Source organism: Ptychodera flava, chromosome 12, assembly GCF_041260155.1.
Source record: "Ptychodera flava strain L36383 chromosome 12, AS_Pfla_20210202, whole genome shotgun sequence".
Taxonomy (NCBI): Eukaryota; Metazoa; Hemichordata; class Enteropneusta; family Ptychoderidae; genus Ptychodera; species Ptychodera flava.
The window spans coordinates 39,808,764-39,835,812 of NC_091939.1; the positions used below are offsets into that span (position 1 = coordinate 39,808,764).

A 27,049-nucleotide genomic window follows, 5' to 3' on the forward strand; every position below is an offset into this window, starting at 1 on the left:
TACTGCACAGTGAGAAATATTTTATTTGTGTTTCATTGTATCATTACAAACAGGATAGAACTGTACATGCCAGATTTTCATTTTCATCGTGACTCTGTAAAAATCATGGAAGGGGAAAAGATGAGTTTGTCAGCACACTTTATCTCTTCTGATCACCTAAGTCTTCCACCATATCTTCATCAATCTGAAATTACAAGTGTCAAGTTGAAGTCTTTTATCATAATAGATTCAAATTCATTACGTTTCAAAGTTTGTGAGTAACAATAAGGCTTCTCTGTAAGATGCTTTCCTTTGAAGAGTCAGTTTATGAAACCTTTCCACAAAATTTACTTTCTACTCATGAAGTAATACGCATGTTCAGGGAAATCAACTGGAGCGGTACCTAGACCATGATACAACAGTTGATTTTTTCTTAATTCTATGTAGTATCATGCTTACAGTGCTGCTATAATAAAGAGATATGAGGAGAATTTCAATAGGATTCTTTGGTGTGAGTACACTTTGAAACTTTTACAATGACCCTTTTAAAACAATCTGCTAAATAAATTATGTTTTAATTCAATATTTACATCTCTATTCCACCAGCTGACATTATTACGCCATGCATGATAATCAGTAAAGACATTGTGGATAGTAGAAAAATCATTGTTCACAGTAACCCACCTCTTTCCATTTTTTCAACATAGCTTCCTGAATCTCATAAGTGACATCGCCCTGTATTACGATTTCATCATCACCTGTCACTGATGATCCACAGGAAAAATGACTGGCAAAATACTTTGATGCAACTTTTAAATCAATATCTGAAAGATACCAGTCAGTAAAAAGATATTGAAAGTTAATCAGCAACCCCATACTGATACAACACTGCCCTGCATCCAATCACCTCCCTAATACTGATAAACACTCCATCACATTCAATCAGCTACCCCAATACCCAATACTAATACAACACTGCCCTGCATCCAATCAGCAACCCCATACTAATACAACACTGCCCTGCATCCAATCAGCTACCCCATACTAATACAACACTCCCCTGCATCCAATCAGCAACCCCACACTGATACATCACTCCCCTGCATCCAATCAGCAACCCCATACTGATACAACACTCCCCTGCATCCAATCAGCAACCCCATACTGATACAACACTTCCCTGCATCCAATCAGCTACCCAATACTAATACAACACTCCCTGCATCCAATCACCTCCCTGATACTGATACAACACTCCATCACATTCAATTGGCTACCCCGTACTGATATATCACTACATCACATCCAATCATCTCCCCTACTGATACATCACTCCATTGCATTCAAAATTTTCACTCTCTCTCAATATATGAAGCCTATATGAATTACTTTTTGTAAACAGGAAAATTTTACAATGTGCAATTTTTTGAGTGTATTTAATGTAAGATTTTATTATCTTCTTTCTGATGGGTATTCCCATTAATTCAGATATGCTATATGCTAACTGACTTTCAATGGTGGACTACAGTACATGTAATGACATAATACCCGGTATATAATTGAAATACAACTGTATATGTATTTTTCAGCAGAACCTACCACAGGTACTCAAGCCCTTGACAACTGTCACATATTTTCTTTTATTCCTTTGCATTCTGCTGATTGTAATTCTCTGTGGCGCTGTCTTCTTCCTTGTCTTAATTATTCCTCTACCCCCTGTAGGTGCAAAGATAATCATAAAACATAAAAAACATTGATTAATATTTTAAGGTAGCCCACACCTCAAAATTAGAAGACTTACACTTCTGCACAAATTTTCCTCAAGTCAATTTTCAATCATTCTAGATCTCTTTAAAAGTCAACAATAAAACTCAGGGGTCATCGTTCAATTTGGTACCAGAGAAACAATTTACCCAATAATACTAACTTTTGAAATTCAAAATGGCTGATATCCCTGTGTTATCACTTTTGGGATCCCTGTGTTATCTCTATGGGGAAAATGAAACTCCTGATTTTAACAACACTAAGCAGGGGAAAATATTATTTACCCCATAAGCTTCAAAACGAGCCCCACGGGTTGTAGGCTAAAAGAATGTTGTAAAAGGTTTAGAGGCGTATTCTATTTTAAATGAGTAGAATTGATGCTCAAATAATCAGTGAAAATGAATAATTATATTGTACTGGAACAAACAATAATTCATCATATCATTTCTTGGGTAATGTACATGTATGGTGTGTATCTATCTATATCCATGCACTGTTTAAACCTTGCTGAGTAAAACCTTCCATAGACATACACAACAAGTGCTGACATCAGATTACTAATAATGCCATGCACTGTGTAAACCTTGCTGAGTAAAACCTTCCATAGACATACACAACAAGTGCTGACATCAGATTACTAATATTGCCATGCACTGTTTAAACCTTGCTGAGTAAAACCTTCCATAGACATACACAACAAGTGCTGACATCAGATTACTAATATTGCCATGCACTGTGTAAACCTTGCTGAGTAAAACCTTCCATATACATACACAACAAGTGCTGACATCAGATTACTAATATTGCCATGCACTGTTTAAACCTTGCTGAGTAAAACCTTCCATATACATACACAACAAGTGCTGACATCAGATTACTAATATTGCCATGCACTGTGTAAACCTTGCTGAGTAAAACCTTCCATATACATACACAACAAGTGCTGACATCAGATTACTAATATTGCCATGCACTGTGTAAACCTTGCTGAGTAAAACCTTCCATATACATACACAACAAGTGCTGACATCAGATTACTAATATTGCCATGCACTGTGTAAACCTTGCTGAGTAAAACCTTCCATATACATACACAAAAAGTGCTGACATCAGATTACTAATATTTCCATGCATCAAACAACCTTCAGTATGGCAAGTCATAAATGAAATACAATGGCAAAGTATATGACTATAGCCACCTACATGAACAATTCATAATGTACTGACTTTAATAACAGTGAGATTGGCATTACATTCACACAAATTCAATTGAAATTAGTGTAATATTGGACATTATATCATACCAGTGTATTGATGGTGCAAATACAGCGATCTGATTGGTCGAGACGCGAAGAGAACCATGGTATATTGGCGATATACCACGGCTGGCATACGCGCGAGTTCTAAGCTTGAGCAAAATTCCTTTTATGACGCTCCAGGCTAGAATTTCAATATACTGTTATGATATAATAGCAATAAATCACACCCAGCGACGATATACCACTTTATTTTGACCAGTTTACTTCATATATGCACTCGCTATCGCTCGTGCATATATGTCATGAACTGGTCAAAATCTTGTGGTATACCATCACTGGGTGTGCCTTATTGCTTAATCATCCACGGTGTCCAAACTTATACCATTATCATAATGTAAGAATATCCAATCTTTCCTGTCCCAAAGATTTTGGTCATGTTAAAAAAGCCTTTGTCACTTTGACTTAGGAGACATGAGTCTACTCCATTTTCCAAGCTATGAACGGTAGAAATGAACAAACAAAGACAAGGTGTTTGATCCCAAATAGTGATACTATTACTAAGCTCAAGGCTCTTTGCATGACAAAGATACAAATTCTCCATCTAAAACATTATGACGAGTTCATGGTTAAATAAATGTCATTCAAATGGCCTCATTATCAACAGCTATACCGGTAAATAAGTTTGGTAAGTCAGATTTACCTCTCTTTTGTTTCTTTTTCTCTGAGCTGGTTTCATCTTCATCTCCTCTAAGTCTCATCATTGCTTCAAACTGCTCTGGTAAATTCTTCTCAAGCCACTTCTTGCATTTCTCATAGTCTGGATGAAATTCACAGTACTCAAGTGGCATGGTGCACTCTGAGAAAAGTAATATATTTCCATTAGGGTGAATGAACTACAGAGTGAATAGCAAACACAACCCAATATGGGTAATTGAAATCTGCTATGAAATGGATCATATACTCAGTCATCCTATTGTATAAAGGATCACAGTCAAGTTTGAATATTACAAACTCCAGGGTCATTCTATCAAATGTTGGGTAGGGAATCCAGGGTCATTGTGAAATATTATGTCAAATATTCTTGGTAATTTTTAGCAAGGATAGCTACCAGAGAATACTTTGGAAAAGTTATATGCAGTGACTACGTGGTCCTTCCCAGACATTAGTAGAGGCAACACTGAACAATATCACCATTTGACATAATCCTTGGGGGGGGGGGGGGTTTCAACATGGAAGGGCACCCTAGGAGAACCAAAGTGTTTTTATGTTTTTAGGAGAACCAAAGTGTTTGGGATAAGTATTCTTCAAGTGTGCTTTTGTAGATTGTTAATTATATCAGTGATGCAGTATTGTGTCATCATGGAGGGGCACTGTTAAGGTTTCTCTACTATACCAATGTTACTGTCATGCAGACAATGATCACACACCACTGGACAGATATCATAGCTGAATCAGTACATACTTGAAACAAAACTCTATGCATCAAAGAATTATGGGATGGCTTCAAAATGTCAAAGAACTCCTCCGCCTTAACCTGTTCACCCCCAATTCCCTGTACACAGGTCCACACTCACCATTGACAACAATGGGTTTGGGAGAAACCATGGTGGTGAAAGGGTTAAACAAGTCATCAGAAATGTCTGACAATGTCAAGAAAGAAGCTGAATGATATGGTAATGATTACAAGTAATGCAACTGACTTTCAGATTTAGAGGCATGTTGTTGGGTTCCTCAGGCTGTGTACATAAACAAACACAATTATAGACTACTACCAGAAAGCAAAATAGATTAGAAAAAGTTTAAAAGTAAAATTACATGCCCCTTTCCTGTCAATTCAACATTGTCATAAATTTGTGATGTGGTGGCGTGCCATTATACTTTCATAAAATCTTTTTACAGTGTGGATAAATACATCACCTTTTTGTTGACAATTTCACTGATATGACAAATCTATTTGATTGGGCTTTTGTGTTGACCCTTACCTCCACAGTAAATGACTTTGATTGGGTAAGAGACAGGCTCAGGTTCAGGTTCAGGTTCAGGTTCCTGGGGTTGCGTTGATTTCACTTTTGGCTCCTCCTGTTCTTTCTGTTGACTTGTCACTTCATCTGTATTATCAGGTGTTGTATCCTCTGCTTCTAATCCGGCAGCTGCAACCTCTACTTCAGCAGCGGCCATGATGTGATACTTCTGGAAGACTATAATATAATGTATAAAGTGCAGTCATTGTTTACTAGAAACACCAACATCAAAATATTTGTGATATATAATTTTGGTAGTTTCTTTCATGGCAGAAATTTAAAATTTGATATGTCTACTTGACAAGTATCATTGCAACTGATGTGGTACTTTGTTCATAGCTAGTGTAATCATTAGGAGAAAAATTTGTGAAATCACTAATAATGATGGTATATCCTATGAACATACTACTGTACGTCACTCCCTATGTTTCAGCCTTGTGTTGGTTAGAAAAAGTTCAAGTGCAGGTGGTTGTAATTGTACTCGTACATTCAAGACATGAAAGATGTGTCACTGCACTGCAAGAACTCAAGTACGACTAGATTTTTTCAGTTATCAGACTGCTCAAATACTATTGATATACATCACTATCTAAGCACTACAATTGGTCTATTTTGGTGTTTTATCTGTCTGTAGTTTTATGTGCTTGTTCTCTGATATCAACTCATCTGATATCAACTCACCCAATACTAACTCACACAATAAAAACTCGCCCATGTTTTACAAATGATTATGACTTGTACTAATACCAGTGAAAGTGAGAGGTGAAGACATGCATCCCGACTGCTGCCCAAGGTTGTATCAAACATAAGAAAACAACAACACTGAGTGGACTACAAGGCATTTATTTTGTCCTTCTGTCCAAGAGCTTTTCTGTGGGCAGTCTATTGCAGGCAAAAGATACTTTGAAATTCACAGCCTACTGATTACAATTGCACAGACATTTGATCAATGGATAATCAGCCTGACCATTCACAGCCAAAATAAAGAGAAAATAAAAGACCATGCATTATTACATGTTATCAAACAACATACAAGTGGGTATCAGGCAAGTTGGTTCTTGGTGGGTTGGAAAAGATGCTAGTTACCTGTAAATCACTAAAAACATGCATTTAACAACATAGCAACAACTGAGACTGAGAATGACATAGCATGTTGAGAAGCACAAATTTACAAACATTTCTATGGGGAATAAAACAACATGTAAACAGTCATGTGACCCATCACTGAACCATCCTTGTATCATGTATCTTTTTTGTTTCCAATACCAAAGGGATGCTAATAGCCAACTAGTGATTCTGATGGCTCTTCACATTTTAGTATCAGAGATGCAGCTTTCCAATAGCACTGTTTCTGGCTAAAGGTTAGCTTCTAAATACTGGTATAGCTGCACACAAATGACATAGGTCACTGCTGCTACAAATGTGGAAAAAATGTTGTCAGTGTCACATGCATGGCTGTTGTCGCAGCTTGTAGTCTGAGCCATTAATACGTCTTTCTATATTCTTCGTAACATTTGCCTATAGAGTTGTATTTTCGTAGTTCTTCTATGTGTAACTTCCAAAATGTCATATAAATTTGCAGACCAATTTTCATTTTTGCATATAATGATAATATTGATAGAACACTGAAGTAATTTGCAAGACAGTCCTATTGTTCATTACAGATATGATAAGTGTTATGTAGGTCATTTCCCCCCACACTCATCATGACCTGAGTTCAATTAGTCTAGAACATTCTCAAGGTCACTGCCCTTAATGACCTCACAACCTTGAATTCAATTAGTCATGTTTGGAATGTTCTGGAAAGTTGATTAGTTGTGTAAGAGAGATAATTTTAGAACAGTAATTAGCATGTCAATAAAAGTTCTAGATTGTTCTTATATGCCTTTATAAAAGGGACGTGCACAGCTTCCAGTCAGACTTTTGGGATCGTGTCTCTTGTGTGTTACTAAACTCCAGCAGTAGTCATTCTCAAGACTTTTCAAGACCTTCACTGCCAACGCTGGATTTATACTGTGGACTTTGTGCAAATTCAAGCCTGCAAGCCAAAGGACTGTTCATTCATCCGACTGACTGTTACAACTCTGAGACTGGAGCTTTGCCGTCCCAGCTGAGATAAGTAGTCTGTACACTTTTAAAGCTTGTACTCTATCCTGACTTAGCAATTAGTTTTATTTTGTAATAAATTCTGTTTAAACGTTATTTGCTGAGTTCACCCTTTTGTTCGTTTTCTCTGCACGTAACAATTCAAAACACTGTATTCTACTACAGTGATGAAGTACAGCACAGTCCCTCTACGGACTGTGAGAACAGCTACACAGAAACAATATTCAAAACTTAACTCTTGTACTAACACAGAAATATCATATATATATATATATATATATATATATATATATATATATATATATATATATATATATATAATATATATATATATTATATATATATATATTATATATATATATAAATATATATATTAAATTATAAAGATTATGTCAAAGTATACAGCTGTCCTCACATATTTTATATATATATATATATATTTATATATATATAATATATATATATATATATATATATATATATATATATATATATATATACATATGCGTGTGTGTGTGTGTGTGTGTGTGTGTTGGACCAATCACACACGGTCGAGTAAGGGCATGGATTGTGGAAGGTCTTTCTTGCAAGGTCTTTCTCTAAAGCCCCCTCCCTCCTTCTTATGGGTAGGATAATTCATCTGTCTGACCATCTAACCTATAGTAGGTCTACCTCTACATCCCATCAAGTTTTTTCTGTGTTTCATTTTCAACTGGCAATTTTGCGAGCAGCACTGCACACCATACTATTTATTGTACATGGCTACGCTTGGCTGTCTATGACCAATGCGGCATCGCTCACGGTGTTTCAATCAGTCTTACATGTCAACATACCAGTTTAGCTTCTTATCCTTTAGACACTAAGTGATCATGAAAATGCAATAGTATGTCTTGACATTTACTTACCGTTATCTAAATATGTAAAACTGTTGAATGATGCAGGATCCAGAATGCGATCACCTTCTCCATCCACGATTTCCTATTTCATGTGATCAGACGAAGAGCACTTGCGTCATGACCTTACGCATGCGCACCAATAACAAAGGTTATATTTTGAAAAGTTTTAGCTTCGTGACACTTTTGGACGTGCGTTACTCGTAACGTGTCGTGGTGATCCAGTACAGTCCAAGGGAGGCCGCCGATTTCGGCGTATTCATACTTCCCGGAAGGTAAGGAGGTTTAGCATTTTTCATAAACACTCTTAAATTATTTCGTGTACATTTATCCAAGTGTATCAGTGCCACTTTCTTTGAAACACGGTCCCTCATCAATGTGGACTGGAACGCGTGTTTTAAAATATCCCAAAGTGTACCCAACGGACTGAACCGCGAGTTTATTTGCAGGTGACAAATCCAGAGATGTTTGTTGTATCTTGTTGTTTACTGCACCGTCATGTCTACGTGTGATTATAAACTCAAAAAAAATCCGGACGTACAGTTTCACGATGGTAGAGCCACAGGTGTCCGGAGTTGCCGGTGTACATGCATAGAGAGAATGGGAAGGTTTGACACGATTTTGCCCGCCTGACCGTGAATCCAAACAAATAAGGAGTTTAGAGTCAAATAAAAGGTCTACGCCGATAGCGAAATACCTCTTGCCTTTAACGCTCAAGTTTCAAGTGGGCAAACTCGCATTTAGTCTCAATATCGGCCCAAAACTCTCTGGTAACCCCGTTCATCAGGCTGTTACGTACGGCAGCCATTTTAATAACCAGATTCTTTCCCATAGTGCAGTGCGGGTCATTAGCATTCGACATGAACCCGTGACCCCGCAACCGCTAAATTTAAATCCACTATCAAACGGGCTACAAGTATTGGTGCACACAACGTCCAGCTTTGCGTTTTGCACAAACTCAAGTCATGGGAAAGTTTACCATTGTTACGTTTGTTTTGATCGTGCAAAGGTCACGAGTTCATCACTTATGCGCGCTGAACCATGGGTAATTTGTCCCGTTCAAAATGGCTGACGTACGTAACAGCCTGAGGATGTACGTAACCAGGAATTTAGGGCCAAAAGAGAGACTAAATAACAATTAACACGTCTCAGGGTTGGACATTAAACGTCAAAGGTATTTATCTGTCGGAGGAAGGTAGTTTTTTGACTGTATGCGTTGATATACGTGGATTTTTATTGTCTACAGGATTCCGGAGGGCAAAATCGTGTCAAACCTTCCCATTCTCTCTATGCATGTACACCGGCAACTCCGGACACCTGTGGGTAGAGCTACTTTGATTTTAAAATTGAAACACGAGCTTGTGAATGAATGAAGCACTCGTTTTCGCCTCAACCACACCAGTCAATATTGAGTTAGATATTTGGCCCACAACTTTTAAATTACTGAGATATCGACGTCTACACAATATTACTGTAATCGGTAAACTTTGATGTATACGAAACTTCAATAAAGTTAAGGAATTTTAAGTTTTACATGTGAAGTAGATGGGTGAAAACTAGTGCTCACAGTACCACTGGGCAATGTACGTATAATGTAAAAATGAATGTCAAGGGTATAATATTACAGGAATAAAAAGTTAAAGAAAGTGTCTATTGAACTTGTCCGGTTAGTTTACTATGTATTTCTTTGTCCAATACCTCCCATGATTAATCTGATTCTATTAGTGTTACATGGCATCAGTGTTTAGCTTGGACATTCAAGTTATAAATAATAAATGAAAAACCAGTATATTGATTGAAACAGCATGTTTCCATTGTTTAGTGAGACAATCCGCTACAACTTGTAAAAATTTGAAAGTATACACGAGAAATTTACCTGGAGAGTGCACAGTGGGTTACATTTTGGTAATCATCATCCGTTAATCAAAGAGAACTTAAAATATTGATAATGTTGCACACTTTCATCGAACACAAAGCATTATACCATATCCTTTTTACAAGTCAGCTTAATTGGTATAATTTCTTATATATTTATTTATGAAAACAAGAACATCCAGACTGCATTAACATTTTGATTTAATTTAGACAATGCACGTTGGCTTCCAGTACACATAAAGAATATATTATTTTTATCTTTCATTATTCGAGTAAACCAAAATTTTTGCATATCTCAGAGAAATTCATTACATATACGGTATTAAAGAAAGGTTTCCTTAATTTACATTTTTGTATTTCAGAACAGCGAATCTCTATCCTTTTGCTTGGCCTGTTGTTGACATAACAGTTGGTTTCTCATACACACTTATTACCAGTGAACCCTATACACACAGAAATATTGTCATTTCAAGAAATCGTATAATTTGTAAATTGTTGTAGGTCGATCAATGAGATGACAGCCGCACTCTGTGTGTGGAGGGACTGTGGTGAGATGAAAGCTGTGTGTTGTCATGCTGGCAACATTCATTGTCTGAAGAGTGGTACATTGTCATGTGAATGTACTTTCCCAATCCTCACATTGTTTTGATAAATTATTCTATTGTCATCACACAAAAGTGAACGTTCACATCTTTTATTTTTCTGTCCTTGGCTCTCTTTTCCAATAATGTTTTAAGAAAGCCCCTATGGACATATGTTAAGTGAAAGTCTTAAATTGAAAATCTGTATGAAAGACGTTACTTAGTTTAAAACCTTTACTAAATATCATAGCATCTGCAATTGATGGCTATGGAGATCCTCAAACCCAACAATGCAACAACTCATACATCTTGAGATGACATTTGATGGTCAAGACATTGATGAAATAACTCTGGTGTTTTGTTGTCTGAGCGTATAGAATGACATACTAATGTTTTATGGCATATACGGGTAGGTTGCAAGAAAAGTGCTGACAGTGACAGCTGCAAAGTTTTTTTGTATTTTTTTATCATGTTTATTTTTAAATGTTAGGTTGTTAAAATAGTTTACATTATTCACGCCAATCATAGCATAGATTGTGAAGTAATGAGAAATGTAACCAGGGATAAATAGAGGATAATTCCTAACCATAATGTTGTTTTTAAGTGAATGCTGTTGCAGTAGAAATATTTCATAATGCTTTCTTACTCTTTGGTATCACTGACATCCAGATATGTGTCTAGAAAACAGCATGCATGAATATGTCCATAATTCAGTGTCTTGTCAAAGAACAATCTAAAGAGGTGTAACCAGTACAGCGTGGTCCTTGAGGAAGGTGACAATAGTGTTTTGTTAAAATGGCTTCCAATGAGATCAATATGACGGTTTGCTTAAAAGTGATTTTACACTCATTAACTACTTGTATAATAGTGATGGGATGAATGGTCACAAATAAATATTGTTCCGTGAATAGACATCACAATTCTAATGAGATCATAACACAAAGGTGACTACATTATTGATAGATTGTCAAAGTATCACTGATAGACCTTTGGTAACAGGTAAAGCCTGTTCTGCCATACATCTAAGCTCTAAGCATTAAAATATTGAATAGCTGATGTGAAATATTTTTGATGATCTATATAGCCAATCTGTTTGTCCGTGTAATACATTGCAGAGAAACATAATTTGTTATTCTTAGAGTGGATTGAACTTATTGCACCAAGTTTGTTTCTATTACAAGTGTTTCCACTTGAATAGAATGACGGAAAGTTTGTATGTAGTACTTACTGATTGCGTATTCATTGTCCCTATTTCTGCTCCTAATTTCATATCAATGTAAAGGAAATGCAATATAAACTTTGCCTGATAAAAAATCAGTTCAGGATGATGGTCAGCTTAAAGATCTAGATTTGAAAGCAAGTTGTCAAAACACAACAATTCTGTCACTCTACCCTTGCTTTTTAAAAAAATTGTATATTTGTAATACCTTGTTAAATTGTTTATTCAATGCTGTGCAGACAATGGGGATATATACAATTTACACTCAATGCAAAGTGCTACATGTGAAATTACTTTCAGATATTTAATAATAGTCATTAGAAATACTATGATTGATGAGAAAATACTTATCATGAAGTGTATAACAATTCAGGGTTTTTGAGAGTGGGTGTACTGTCACATATACAAATCAAATGCTCCAAGTATTAAGTGCATTCAAAATATTTGTATTATTTTCCATGAGACGATACATTCACCAGAATAGAGACTTGTTGCTGTCAATGCTTACTAGTATCTCACAGGCAACAAATTAAAATGTAAATTTACTCAGTGGTTTTTGTATACAAGCCAATAATGTTGCCAGGTGATATCACCTTCGACATTGTTGCTTGGCAACTGTCTTTTAAGCATGTCTTGTCAGGTTTTTTGGACAAAGTGATTTTGATGTAGATTAGTCTCACCAATCCACCATAACATGTTTAACTCTCTGAAAATCCTAGCTTGCTTGGCAGATCTTCTGCCAGTGAGCATACTCTAGCAATATTCTGAGAAAATCAATATTTGTGTCCTTTCAATCTATTTTAACATCTAGCTCCTTGACAAAATTTTATTGATTTGATTGAAAAAAGCTGAAATGAAGACCTCAGAAGCTTTTCTGTTTTGCCTTTATAGATAGCGTGTGTGTGTACATAACAATAGAGAATCGGCCAGGACAGTCCTGGGGCCCCATTGTACTATGAATGGACCTAAGAGACCCCACACCTGTTTGAATTGGTAATAACCAATTGTTGTATGCAAAGTGACCGAGGGCGGTTAATTTGAGAGTTACCCACTGTGTGTAGAATCATGATCTTGCTGGGCAGAGTGTACTAGCATAAGTAGGATCTGTAATTTTATTGGAATGGAATAGTTCCAAAGTATGCAATGGAGCCAGAGAGGATATTCTCTGACCTGGATGATCTGCTGGGGTTGATAAGCGGTCAGTATGCCTTTATTTTCAATGCATTTTCAATGTTCCATGGCTTACATGTATGCCCTAGAGTGGTAGTGAAAATCTAATGTTATTTTTCACAAATAACTGGAATCACAAGTGAGCGATTTTCACCCAAATGTGTTTTGTGTTAATATCACTAATATTGTTGACTGCTTTGTGAAGTTAATCCATTCTCAGGGCAGCATTGGAATGTGCGTGAGCAATTCATCACAAACTGTCATCGGGACTCTATTCATTCATGTGTTACAAAGGAATTCTCCTGTAACTCCAGTATTTAGTGTTATTATTGCAAGGAAACATGTGAGGTTGGCATTTAAATCATAATCTCTATTATTTCTGAGTTGGCGTGTGTTTTTCGCACATTTGGCAAGACATCGTCTGTGTCAACTCACTATAGACTACTTGGTGCTGAGATCTGCAGCTGCTTTCCTTCACTGTTCAAGTAGGTAGCACATTTGTATTTGTCTGCAAGGCAATGCTAGATCACTACTTGTTGAAACTTGTTGCAGTCAAGTGTCCGCTTTTTTGCTACACATTCCTTTTTCCTCAGAGCACTTTATTCTGACGTAAAATCTTTTAATTTAGTTTGAGTCACATGCATGGTCTTTGCAGTGGTTCAGCATTTGATCCTATTCACCGATAGTAGGCAGTTACTGAGTTAGAGTGGAGGTGTTGTAATTCTAGAGTAGAGTCAATTCTAACATGTTGTGAGCAAACTGTTAATTTGCATGCCCATTGCCAATTTTCTGGCTACATGCATATCAAGCGTAAACATCTTCAAGATGTAGGAATATGTTGTCACATGCTCATGAATGAGAACTTAACTATAGCAGCCAAGATTGTTACTAGGTGATATGTAGATAAACATGCTACCCCACTGCTGATATTTAAAGAGGCAGTGAGATATCTATGACTGTTGATACAGCAGCTGAACTGAAGGCTTGGTAGTACAGATATGCTTTGAACATAGACACATGTGTACAACAGTTAAAGTTACCAGATTGTTGGTTGCAAAATATTTAGCTGTATTTTTGTCGCAATGATTTGCATGCTGCTGAAGTATCAAGTATGTAGCATGGCAGGTAAGTGTAGAAAGATTATCTGTGCTGCCTAAATAAGCGGTTCTCTACATGACTGTAAACTGAGCTATTGTCTTTTGTGTTGCCACAAAGCAATTATGGCCACTCTGTGTTGTCTTTCATGGAGACCTCTCTTTTGTCCCAAGTTATTACAATGTCTGTCAGTAGACAAATACAGGCCAATGTATTGTTTGTTGCACCATATTGGTGATTTTGTAAACGTATGCGAAGTTTTCTCAGGATTTTCGGTTTGAAAATGATTCAAGTTGACAAATTTACCTTGATCTTGAAAATCTAGTGGCAGGATATCCTGGTGGATTACATTCGGTATGGAGCTTTGTTAATTTTTAAATGGCTAGCTTTCCTGTCACCATGGTTTCCAAATCCCAACAAAGCATACATGGCTAGCATTGCATAGTGGATATGTAGTAATTTTCACCAGACACCTAATATTTTAATACCAATGGTTTCAATGGTTCTCAGCTTGTCTACTTCATATAGAAGACCCAAAAATCATCAGATAAATACAGTGTTAGTAAGAATTTTGAAAGAAATTTTGAATTTACATCATAGCAGAAGATGAGTAAAACATTGAATGTAAAAAGCATGCATGCACCCTGGACTGGAAGTTACATGTACAAAGAATTTTATTTGAAATATGTTTGGGACAGTGCATGTAAATATTTTAATAGAATTTAATTTAAAAAGGGAAAGTAATTTCATATGAATTAAATCTGTATATTTTGTTTTAATGCTGGTACGGTAGTCATGGAAAGCCATCTGTCAACAGGGTGCACTAAAAATCTGTGATTGTTTCATCTTGTCACCGAACAGTTAGTCAAATCTAATTAGCATATGCTAATGCATCTCTCAGGTATTGTTGTAGTGTAGGTAAGAAGAGATAAATAATGTTCAAAGGCATTTATTATTCAAGGAAAATACTGTAATGTAAATCGAAATGTAAGTCATGACAGTATTATGTCCAATAGAGTGGTGCAAAATTCCATTGAAGAAGGCTAGTTGGTGTTCCCCTATTGTTCAAGGTAATTTATTTTTTGTCAACAGATGAAAGTATCAGTATTTTTACTGGAGTCTTATTGAAATCATACATATATCATGGATGTTCATGATAGATAGTCGGTAATGCTTTTGGATTTGCATAGCCTCACTTTCAGTTTTGAACAGCTGTCTGTCTTGCTATATGTTGGTCTGTTTGAAGGTAATCTCTCTTTTGTATTTTTTATCCATACACTGAATTCATGTTTAGATTGCATTAATACTGGCACATCTGATATACCAGTGATTTTGCCCACGTCAACATAGTCAGAAGTAAAGTATTGTTACAAATGCTAATTGTGGAAGCAGGATTGCCTATGCTTATCAAAGTGGTTAGGATAGTAATTGGATGATAGCGTTTTGGATGAATGAACTGCTTTCATTTTCCTACACACTATGAGTGCAACTGCAGTGTTGAGATTTAGAAATGCAAAACATTGCGTGGAGACGAGTACAGCTAACACACTAGTGAGTGTGACTTACTCAACAGTGACCAGTAGTAGCCAGGACAAAGGTCAGTCATTGGGTCTTCTGTTGTTACGCTGTGAAGCCATTGGTATATCACTGGTTACACTACAAACTGCTAGTGTATCTGGTTATGTTACAAACTGTGAAAGTTTCCCAGGGTCCTGCAAGCTGTTCCTGTGATCACTCAATACACTATATGATTTTATCTTCAGCAGCTTGTATTTATACCCCATGTTTTATGTTGACTGGATTTTGGACGGAGGAGAATTTTCCAATTTTGCAATCGTAATTTAATAAATTGATAAGTTTTTTCAAATTTCCAGTCTTCAGATCATCATCTTTGTGTTATTCCCAAAATTTTTATTTTTTTGTGGCTATGATATTCAAAGTTCATTTTTTTGTTCAGGATATGATTTATATCACCATCTAAATTTCAAAGTGTATTGGTAAGAACCATCTGAGAAATGATTGAATTGTTACCGATAATTGCCATCAGCCTGATTCAGTGATTGTGTATTATAGGGTTATCCACAAAATACGGCCCTGTATGGACGAGGGCTCAGTGAGTGACGTATTGGACGAGCCGAAGGCGAGTCCAATACGTCACTCACTGAGCCCGAGTCCATACAGGGCCTTATTTTGTGTATAACCCTATTATTATACACCTCCCTCCATCAATCGTCCGTATAAACTAATTCTATGGTAAATTTGAGGGATGCGGCACGCGCGATATAAGTGGAACGCGCGCCTCCGTCCCTTGCGTTGGCACGAAGCCAAATTAATTTTCAGTGCAGTACAAGCAAACTTCGCTTAATGTTTTCAATTTAATTGGTTTTTAAAATAAAAATCAATTGCATTTAGACTCAGTTTTGTGTTTAGCGTGTTTTTAACCTTATACTACGAATACATTTTGGTGGAAGTTGTTATTATGTCGATAACTCACCGTAAAATAGTTTGTTTAAATCCGATAAAACGCGAGGTCAAAGATCAAACAGGCGCGTCGCGCGCCTCCCGTATTCGGGACTCCGCGTACTATACAAAATACGGAAAGTTATTGGACGGTCAAACTCCCATAGGTTACGGCAGTAGGTGTATAATAATGTACAGTACTTACCCATCAATGTATTCATTTAGTATGGCCACTGTAATGATGAAATCTGAGTGAAATATTAAACATCAACAGGGATAAGGTTATAGTTTCCAATCTGATCTAACATTTGAGTGCGCTTGCAGGGGATATTACTTTTGTGGTTAAAAAAATGTGACAGAAATCTTGTCAAGCTTTGTATTGTATTTAGAAGCACTTTCAAATCTGGGATTAATTTGAATGTGAATTTACTTTTCCGTATTGATGTTTGGGGCGTCTTTGCTGTATTTATGTTCGCTGATTTGCTGGTGAAATAATATAATTTCTATTGTAATTACTATTTCCACTATCATTATCTCTGTTTGGTAGATTCACATACCAATAACAAGATTCAAATTTCAGCAAGTACCGTAATGCTTTTCAGTGATTGTGGTCACATTATGGTCTATTTGCTTTTAACTTTATTTTTCACATGGTAGTGTTCATTTCCAACGATGTGTACATGTATATAACATTCCCTGTTATTCTATTTAATCATAATTACATGTACTTGGCAAGTCTTGAAAGATTGGTCCAAATGTGGCATTGTAATTAAGTTTTACAGTGCTCAGATGTACTTTCAGATCACTTTGTGTGCTAAAAGACATTATTGTCTATATGATAAAGGACATCTTTTAAATAATTCTCTTTTTTCATCTGATATTTGCAATCAGTTCAGGTGTCTCAGATGCCTTGAACTTAATTCAGGTCAACCATTATCTTATGTGCAAAGCGTTAGCTCACCATGACTGATGAAAATTAAAATGAAAAGCAGTTTCAGCTTTACATAGAAATGTAGTCTTTTCAATACACTTTTCAACAGATTCCCTCTCTGATGTCATAGGTTAACATCAATGATTAATGTATGATTGATGAATACCATCCTTTACATACCATGGAAACCATGAAATTTTAATGATTCATGTATTTGATAATTTGCATACCAGTGACAATAAAATAGTTAGCTCACCAAATTATATATTAGTGTTCATTGCCTTGGATATTTAAGATAAGATTTGTTTATTTCATGGACTAGAAGCATCCTAGACACTCAGAGATTTTGAGTCATACTTAAATTTGAATCATTGTGGTAACTATTTGCCAACAACATAATTTTCTAGAAAAAGTCTCCTTGATAACCACAATAAAAAATGCAAAATTGTTCATGTTATCAATGTTTTGAAATGAATAAAAAAAAGGAAAATATCAAAGAAGCGACACTCATCCTGCATCTACAGCATATTATGTGTATCAAATGTTTTTGTAAAAGAAAGTACTACAATCACCTATGGCTTGATATGGTATCACCGCTATTCATGGAACAAGCTATCCGGCATTTCCTGTCTTTTGAAAGAATTTATTAAAATTAAAATGAATGTGCAAAAGTGATAAAGGCAAGTGATATTCATGATTGAAAATTGTTGTTGATGAAATATCTCATATTATTTTTTGTTGTTGCTTGAACAGGTACTGAGAGTGGTTCTAGAAGTGTATCGTATGAACCACAGACCAGTACACCTAAGTGCCTGTCACCATCACAGAACAGTACTACTGCTGCAGTAACTACAGCAATGACCTCATACTCATCACCAACCATGAATTCCCATCATACATCACCAGCAGCTGGTAGACAGCACACATATACTAGCCCAGTGAGGTATGCTGGGAGTAGTCCATTGTCACACAGGACTGGGGTTAGTCCAAACAGAGGCAGATCTGATAGTCCTACCAGAACCTACCACAGCTCACCACCAAGACAGGTAATGAACAATACTAACACTAACAATCACAGGTATGAAGGTAGTCAAAATGGCATTCTGTCGAAATTATATCACACATGAGTCTAGTAAGATTTCTAATCTTCAAGTTGTTGTGGAATATGTACTGGCATGATAATAAGTGCTATACTTTCCCTGCTAGAAACAGCTGTGTATTTGCAAGAATGTGCCGGCATGTCCATGTTATAAAATAATGAAGAAAATGTAAATAACCAGGCAGATGCATTGAGGTGGAATTGCTCTTAACCAATTCACCTTTTTGAACAGCATCATTTGTCATCAACGATGACAAGAAAACCCCCTTCTACTAAACATCGTCAAAAAGCAGAGAAGCTCAAGTTCAGTATGGTAGCAATAGTTTACTTGAAGGCTGAAGAGATTCCATACATGGGGAACCCTCAACTTTGGTATTAATAGTAAAAATGAATTTAAGTAAAAAACTTGATACTTCTTTATGAAATTCAATATCACATGTGAAGCTCGAGTTCATGTAGAAAAAAAAAACAATTTTGTTTTGCGTTATCTATTCTCATTCTTGAACGGCAGGGATTGAAAGACTGACATTCAGAAAAGTGATTAAAATCATTGTAAACAAAACTGAAATCACTCTTACTCCAAATGTAAGAAGTTTATTGCCAAACGAAATTGTAGTTTTCTTGAATAGTATCTAAAGAACATGTTTAGATTTAACAGACTGGAAATCTAGTCTTTTGAAATATTTGAAATAGAAGAAAAAGACACCAGAAAGTGGGTGATTTACATCAATTTACATCACTTCTTTCTCACCCAACTTACAACTGCATGACATGGTAAAAAGGTAACACTGCCGGTGTTTCAATCATGGGTCAACAAATTAGTGAAAATTACTTGCATCTTTGCAAAAAAGTGATTTTGAGCAAAATACGCTGTGATACAAATAAAGTACTGTTACCAGTGGAGCAAGTGAATGACAGACCTCTCTCTGACCCTTATGATGATTCTTTAAATAATAGCATACAGCAAGATCAATTGGTGAATAATCAAATGATAGATTGATTGATTGATTGATTCATAGCTTTCTACATGGTTACACTCTTGGATTAATGTGTGATTTTTAAAAATGTACATGTCATTGTTTTGTGTTCTATTATATGATTGATTATTGGTTTGAAGTGATTGAAATCAGACTTCTATCCATGCATTTATCTATGGATGTGTGAGGACTTCAGAACACTAGAAGATACAGAAAATGAAGAAGCAAGGATATTTGGCCCCAATTTTTTCTCAGGTTCCAGGGCTTTATACTTTGTCTTCTACTGTGGTTGAAAAGTTGTACAATTTTGAGCTGAATAGAGAAGGAAAATATTAGATTGTGTCAAGCAACATATGAGTAATATGTTATACTGGTATTGTAGTCTGTATGGACTACATATATCCCATAGCTTTATTTGAAACATATGAAGTAGACTTAGAAACTCCAAATCATAATTTAGTCTTAAGTAGAACAGTCTGTTGAAAATAAATTATAAGAAAGTAAGAAAACAAGAAGTGTGATTTTTGGTCTAAGCTTACTGATTCAGAAATGTACTTGTTCTATTATTGTCTGGCTCTCAATAGTAACCAGCAATTGTATATAATGGGTAGGAACAGTTGGTCAGGAAGTGGGATCAATTCCCCAGCAGCATTTGACAGGCCTGGCTGTACATGTAGCATGACAATCCCACAGATGAGATGACCCTCTGCAAATACAAAGGCAAGTGCCAGATTAAGTAGTATGAATCCTGTTAATGGGATAAATTTCCTTTTTTTTGCAGAATTACATGTCAGAGTTGGAAGCAGCAACAATACAGAAACAGAGAAGAGAGTTACAGCTGTTGATAGCTGAATTACAAGACAGAGACAGAGAGTTGAATGATATGGTTCATGCCCATCACAAACAATTACTAGCATGGGATGAAGATAGACAGAAACTTCTAGCATTAGAACAAAGATGTTCAAGATATGATGGTGAGAAAAAAACAAAATATATATGCTGTATAGTGTGTTTTCGGCATTACGTATTGAATGCATTGAATATGAAAAATAAATCTGATTGTGGAATTGTGATTTCATCTGAGCTGATAGGGTAAGTTTCATCAGTGAGGTCAGATATGCCATGAAAACAAATTTATCAGACTGTTTTTGAAATTGTATATGTCGACAGGTTGATAAACCTGTTAATGATCAATGTTATTCACATAGGCTGTATTCATTTATCTTTCAGCTGAAATACGTGGCAAGAATGATCAAATCAAACACCTGGCCAGCAGACTTAAAATCATTGAAACTCAGGAACAATCCAAAACTTGTGCTTTAGAATCCACTCAGAAACAGCTGGAACAGTTGTCAGAAAAGGCGTCTTCATCGTCCATGTATGTACAAGATTTAGAGGTGAGTTGTCAGTGAGTGTCCAAGTTGTGGTTTTGGTTTTTGTCATTGCTGTGTATTGTACATCCACTGGTATTATATGCTGGCTTCATCATCTTCAACCAACAATAACTACACTAGTCTTTTCTTTTGACTGTCCTCATTATCAAATACAGGAGCAGGTTTATGTCTTTGTGCTTTTCAGAAAGTATTGGGTAAAGTTAGCAAATACCAATCAGAGTTACTTTCTTCTCATGTCATTATATGAACTCTGAATGGAAAGCTTCCGGAATGTACATGCATGGATGTGAAGAATTAAACTCTAGGAAATTTCTTGTATTTCACTACAGCTTGATTGTTTTGTCAATGTTTGCATGACATCACCATACGTATTCTTTTTAATGCAGGATAGAAACAGATCATTAACTTCCACAGTCCGTGAACTATCAGCTCAACTTGGACAGCTTGAAGCCAGAGAACAGGAGCTGTTGACAGTGTTGAAACTTAAGGTCACACCCATATTTATGTTTTTGTCACCTATTGTTTCCTGCAATTTTAATTTGAGCTGATGTTTTGCATCTTGCAGATAATTCTCACATACAGAATACAAAAGAGAAAGTTGAAGAATGAAATCTCTTTCTAAGATTAAAGTTGTTGATGATTTGAGCTTCTTCATCCCGTTCCCATCTGTAAGGGCCCCTGACATATTTATTGCTTCATGATTGAAATATTTTTACAAATTGAAGACTCAGAGACAATAACAGCAGATAAATTATGTCATCCATCAGACAATGCTGTGTCCACTATATAGAATCTAAGATGTGAGACAAGCAAAGTGCCTGCAGGTTTTACAAATGAAATATTTGACTGATAGACATGATGAACTGAAATGACAGCTGACCTTGTATGTTTACTACTCACACTGACAATCAGATGCTTCTGTCTAGGATCATAATCTATACAGTAGGATGCTGTCAATGAAATCCATTCTGTATCGATTTCTTGCTTCCAGGACAAGGACCTACTAGATGCATCCTCACATATCACAGACGTGACATCCAAACTCAAGAGATTTGATGCAGCTTGCAAGGTCAGTATCACTGTGATGTATTCACACCCGTCATAGTTTGATAATTTCTGTCTTAATCTTGTCACACCCATTGAACACACCATACCAAGACATAACTTATCATACAGTCCATTTGATTATATAAACATCTTCAGGCAATACTGAGCTCAATTTCTATCTTAATCTTGGTACTTTTTGAATGTTTTTTTACATGGTGAGCACTGCAGTTGTTCATATACATATCAATCACAATCCCATACAGCCCCAAACCCAATCTCATACAGTCCCAATCCTAACCAGTACTCTGGTTACACAGCTAAACATGATTGAAATTGAATTCTACTCACACTGGCCAGTTGAATTTTGTCATTGGAAACAGCATTCGCTTGGAGTCTACATACTTAGATAATCTTCAATCTGTCATCATACAATGTTACTATAATTGTGGTATAATTTACCAAACTGACATCCTATATTGCTCACTGTAAACCACCCTATCTATATGATAAAATTATTTTTTAGATTTATGCCAATCTAATCACTTGTCTCATCAAAACATTTCCTGTCCTCATCAATATCTTTTCACAAAGGGTACCTAACCTACTCTATGTCTTGTACAAAAAATTTAGCGGATTTGAGAAAAACAAAACGCCCAATAAAGACAATAAAATATGTTTGGTATGTAGAGATGAGAAAATGATTCACAGCGTATTGTTTTGTTAGTGTAAATGTTAGCACTGTTTACAAATATAAGTATAAACATTGATTTTTTAATTCAGGAACTCAGACAATCAGAACTTGCAAGCAAGCGAGAAATAACAGAGTGGAAACAAAAACTTGGCGATACAAAGGCTGAAGTTGAACGCCTCAGGGGTAAGTTTTATCCTCTATCCTTTAAAGGCCTTGGAAAATGGAAAGACACTTTACAAACTTACTCTTCTGTACTTCAAATTCACTCTCCCTTCACTGAACAAACTTTGAAAGTATTAGAGAGAATTTGTCATTGAAAATTTTATCCCAAGCCTTTAAAGATTATTGTGTTGCAGACTGTCCGTAAATGCACGCAGAAGAACTGCAAGGAAGCTTTCTTGTTATATAGATAATATGAATACGAAAAAAAATTAAGGGAAAGTACAATGATAATTTCATCTAACTCAGTCAAAACACTAAGTGGATTTGTGCCAAATAATTAAGATAAGCTTTCAAATCATGATGCATTTCCCATGTAATGAAAACTCACAAAGCATGACTTTACACTGTTTACCATTTTACATGTATACATCTGTGAAATCTACCGTCAATTTACAATATGTACTGACTAACAAGAAATGGTCCATTTCTTAATCCTGTCCTACTTCAGGAGAATTAGGGGCTTCCAATAGCAACAACACAGAACAACAAATCCTAACAAGCAAAGCAAGGGAAGAGGCAGTATCCTTGAAGAAAGAATTGCAAATTTCAAGTAAGTTGTGCATCAGAAAGCTCAGAATATTTAGTTTTTTAAAGCCATTCTACATTCTGATACTGACAATTTTGGATGCCATAGTATCAGGCTGATTCCAAATAATTTCAAAAGTTTGTTAATTACTATGCAAAGTAAATATTTGTACAGAATTTTATCAAAATGTTTGAAATACCAATGCTATTTTGAAAACAAAAGATTAAAGACTTAGGGATCTGACCATGAGCTCACAGAGAAATAAGACTTGAAAGTGACAGTGATTTACTCTGTACTGTTAGTTTACAGTTAAACAAAAAGTACAAGGCATGTGAGATTTTTGAAGAAACAATTTCTGAGTAAATAGAAAAAAACAGAAACACAGAGGACAGTCCTAGATATTCTGTTGTCTTGTAAGCGTAACACCAGCACAGTTACCGTGATTATATTAAGTTTTATTACAATTTATGCATTTTTCTTTTCCACAAGACGAGAGAGAGAAGAGAGAAAGATCAGTTACTGGAATTACAGAAATCACGACAAGACAGAGTTGAAGCAGAGCTCAATAACTTGAGACAAGTTTATGACAGACAACAGAAAGAAATGGCCTTGATGCAGTTGAACTTGGAAAGTAAAGATGAGCTATTAGCTTTACAAGAATGCAGACTTAGTGATACAGTGTGAGTAATATGTTTTCTAATTCATACTTCACTTTTTATGTTGGTTTACCTACTCGAATTTCAGCAGTTTTATCTTAGTCAAAATATTTTGAGTGGAGTGCATTGATGGTTATTTGAAATTGAAGAGTTTTGGAGTCGAAGAAAGTATATGCAGTAATGGCTATGAATGGAGTATTAGCTGAAATGTGAACAGTCAGAAGTTTAATGTGACCAATATTATCAACAGTCTTATGGATTTTACTCAGCCTTGAACCAAATGCACTTCTCTTCACTTCAAAGATACAGAACATTAATTTAAGGTTATTGTGCATAACATATCACCTAAAACTACCATCAGTTACAGCTGTCCTTTGTGGATTCAACTTGTAATTTCCTTAACAGTGTACACCTCTTTCAGAAAAATCAATACACGCATAATTATAATTGACTTATTGTAGACATTCTTGCAAGGTTTTCAACCAAAATTATAAATTCCCAAGTCAGAAATTTGTTAGATTAAATTCTTGATTTGATTTGACAGTGAAGAGTTAAGCCGTAGTCTATCACCAAGCCACAGCATATCACCTTCAAAGTCTTTATCCAGAACAAGTACCACAAAGCTATCTCCCAAGTCACCGTCACTGTCAACATCTCTGGCAATGAAGGATTTGGATACAGCTGACACTAGTGCCGATGCACAAGCTCAGGATGGTAGTAGTGGAGAAACTGATGAACTGCTGAATATCACAGCTAATGATGTGAGTATTGCATCCACACTCAGAAATCCAAATCAAGTCTTCAGTAGTCAGTGTTGCAGAAATAATTTGTAGATGTGGACGCTACAAACAAATCTTAGTTACTCCCGTAACAATGAACTTTCATTTACATTGTGCACTTTGTTTTGTACAGAAATGTTTTTCACTAATGCAGTTTTCAGCTAACATAGTTGTCTTCATTTTTCAAGAGAGATTCTGTGGAAAAAATACTGAATCAAATAAGCTTGGTGTTTCCTTTAAGATGAGAGATTATAATAAAAGGAAATCAACAGATAAACAATGTGAATGTTTAGTGTACAATACGGTACAGCAACCAGATTACTGTTTCAATAATCAATGCCCCATGTCTCCAGTGTAGTGAATTTGTTTCACATAGATTTGTCATTCTATCTGATCTTCTCAAGTTCAACTTTTTTGTAACTACTGTACATATAAAATGATATCATATCATTTTATGATGTAAAGTAATGATAGAGTGACTTAAAATCAATCAATTGTGTTGTCTGTGTTTTTACAGCTAACTGACAATTCTCCAACCAGTAAACTCCACAGATTGTTGTCAGAGTCAAGAGAGATGGTTAGAAATCTTGAACAGACAACATTACCTCCCTACTTCTCACCAAGGTAAGCTGGTGATTTGTCTCAACTCTGATGTGTGAAATGTTGATACAAGATGGTTTCAAAAATCACAAATACTCTTTGAACCTGCCATTACAGTTTTTGCCCATAGGTGGCGCTCTACTGATTGTTCTTTGTTTCCTGATCCTTGCAAATTCATTGATTGTGTCTCGCTAACTTTAAATGATTTTGATTTTGAAGGCACTTCCAGAATGTGAATGTCAGGTTACTCTGAAGTAAATGACAATTGAATGAAGACTTAACTGTATTGCTGAGACAAAGCTGTTGAAATGTTTATCCATGATATCCTGTTGACATCTTCATACATTTTTCAAGCACAGGGATTTCACAACAATTGATTGATAACAACAATTTTGTCTCTTGTTTGCCAACAGTCACTAAAGATGTATGACAAGATGCTGTGTCATGTTCCTTTCAAGACTTAAAGTTACCAAAGATACCTTGAAGCCCTTAAGCTTTGTTCTATTCCTGCCAGATTTCACCTTAATTGTTTTCCACTAATTTCTGAAAATCAGTTCATGACTTGTACAATCTTGGATTTGGCTAGGCAGTGTACAAACAGATTAATGAATGTTCCTACCTACCATACTCTCACTGACTAAAAGGTAATGTCACAATTATTTTGTATGTACTACTGCCATTGGATGTAGATTTCTGATACATGTATCTGTGTATCAATTTCCAATGGGAGCCATTTCTATTCATAGAGATGGTCATTTATCATGGTAGAATACTATCATGTTAAAATAATATCCTCAATGATTACTGTGATTATGTAATGTGATATTGACATCATTTTAGTGAAATCTCTGTCATTGCAAACACCAATACTGATCAGTACTTACATGGATGTGTTATCAAGTGTTTGAAAAATCTACATGCAGTATATGTGAACTCTTGGAAAGAGTTGGCCATAGCTACCAAAGGATCCATTCAATCCAGGAAAATTGAATATTAACAAAAGTGATTTTCTGGAAAAGGCAAAACAGTTGGTATCTAAGTTACCTAAAAATTCATTCTGCTATTGTCATAAGAACTCTATTTTAGTCATCCGGTAATTTGAAGTTTTTTAAAAACAGTATTATATCATACCAGTATATTGATGGCCCAAATACTGTGATCTGATTGGTTGAGACATGAAAATAACCCTGCTATATTCCTACAAATGTTCCATTTGTTGGAATGAGCACAAGTTCTCAGCTAGAGGAAATTCCCTTTTTGACATATCACACCAAAATTCAATTCAATATTATGATATAATAGCAATAAAAACACCAGCAACGGGTATACAATTCAATTTTGACCAGTTCACTCCATATCTGCACTGACTATTGTTTGTGCATATATTATGTGAACTGGTCGAAATCTTGTACCGTCACTGGGTGTGCTTTATTGCTTAAGCATATCGATTTCAACATTTTTAATTCTTCAAGTAAGAAAGAAAAAAGCAATGATGAAGTATGAGATAAAAGGAATGAAGATTTCTATATATTGTTTTTTTATCACTGTGAGAGGTTGTGTAGTGAAATTCATGCTTTGCAGCAATGCCATCTTGTTGCCTGGTAGCAGTAAAATTTTCAAATGCCATCTACGAGCCGCTTCCATTATTTTTTGTCTGTATATATATATATATATATATATATATATATATATATATATATATATA

At 35.6% G+C, this 27,049-nt stretch overlaps 2 protein-coding genes across 5 annotated transcripts; one reads left to right on the forward strand and one right to left on the reverse strand.

Moving 5' to 3' along the window:
- LOC139145883 (density-regulated protein homolog) lies at positions 1 to 8,191 on the reverse strand. Its single transcript, XM_070717319.1, has 6 exons — positions 8,035 to 8,191; positions 4,985 to 5,200; positions 3,703 to 3,858; positions 1,579 to 1,695; positions 664 to 803; positions 1 to 184 (listed from the first exon to the last, which is right to left on the reverse strand). Exons 2-6 carry the CDS (start codon positions 5,178 to 5,180, stop codon positions 140 to 142), a joined length of 654 nt encoding a protein of 217 aa, XP_070573420.1. The 5' UTR covers positions 5,181 to 5,200; positions 8,035 to 8,191; the 3' UTR covers positions 1 to 139.
- Positions 8,168 to 27,049, forward strand: LOC139145882 (coiled-coil domain-containing protein 62-like). Of its 4 annotated transcripts, none has more exons than XM_070717318.1 (12): positions 8,168 to 8,297; positions 18,107 to 18,399; positions 20,211 to 20,403; positions 20,660 to 20,826; positions 21,210 to 21,311; positions 21,815 to 21,892; positions 22,651 to 22,744; positions 23,232 to 23,333; positions 23,799 to 23,989; positions 24,510 to 24,726; positions 25,262 to 25,368; positions 25,758 to 27,049. In XM_070717318.1, exons 2-9 carry the CDS (start codon positions 18,211 to 18,213, stop codon positions 23,861 to 23,863), a joined length of 990 nt encoding a protein of 329 aa, XP_070573419.1. In that variant the 5' UTR covers positions 8,168 to 8,297; positions 18,107 to 18,210; the 3' UTR covers positions 23,864 to 23,989; positions 24,510 to 24,726; positions 25,262 to 25,368; positions 25,758 to 27,049. The 4 variants fall into 4 exon arrangements, with proteins under 4 accessions (XP_070573419.1, XP_070573417.1, XP_070573418.1 ...); XM_070717316.1 differs by lacking the exon at positions 8,168 to 8,297 and adding an exon at positions 12,738 to 12,895; XM_070717317.1 differs by lacking the exon at positions 8,168 to 8,297 and adding an exon at positions 13,889 to 13,992.

Excerpts from the sequence above, each read along its gene's own strand:
- LOC139145883 (XM_070717319.1), bottom strand. The coding sequence starts at position 5,180 with ATGGCCGCTGCTGAAGTAGAGGTTGCAGCTGCCGGATTAGAAGCAGAG. Across the intron at positions 3,859-4,984 it reads CAAAGTCATTTACTGTGGAG|AGTGCACCATGCCACTTGAG; the intron begins GTAAGGGTCAAC and ends TACTTTTCTCAG. Across the intron at positions 1,696-3,702 it reads GAAAAAGAAACAAAAGAGAG|GGGGTAGAGGAATAATTAAG; the intron begins GTAAATCTGACT and ends TTGCACCTACAG.
- LOC139145882 (XM_070717315.1), top strand. The coding sequence starts at position 15,442 with ATGAGTGCAACTGCAGTGTTGAGATTTAGAAATGCAAAACATTGCGTG. Across the intron at positions 21,312-21,814 it reads TGACAGTGTTGAAACTTAAG|GACAAGGACCTACTAGATGC; the intron begins GTCACACCCATA and ends TCTTGCTTCCAG. Across the intron at positions 22,745-23,231 it reads TGAAGTTGAACGCCTCAGGG|GAGAATTAGGGGCTTCCAAT; the intron begins GTAAGTTTTATC and ends GTCCTACTTCAG.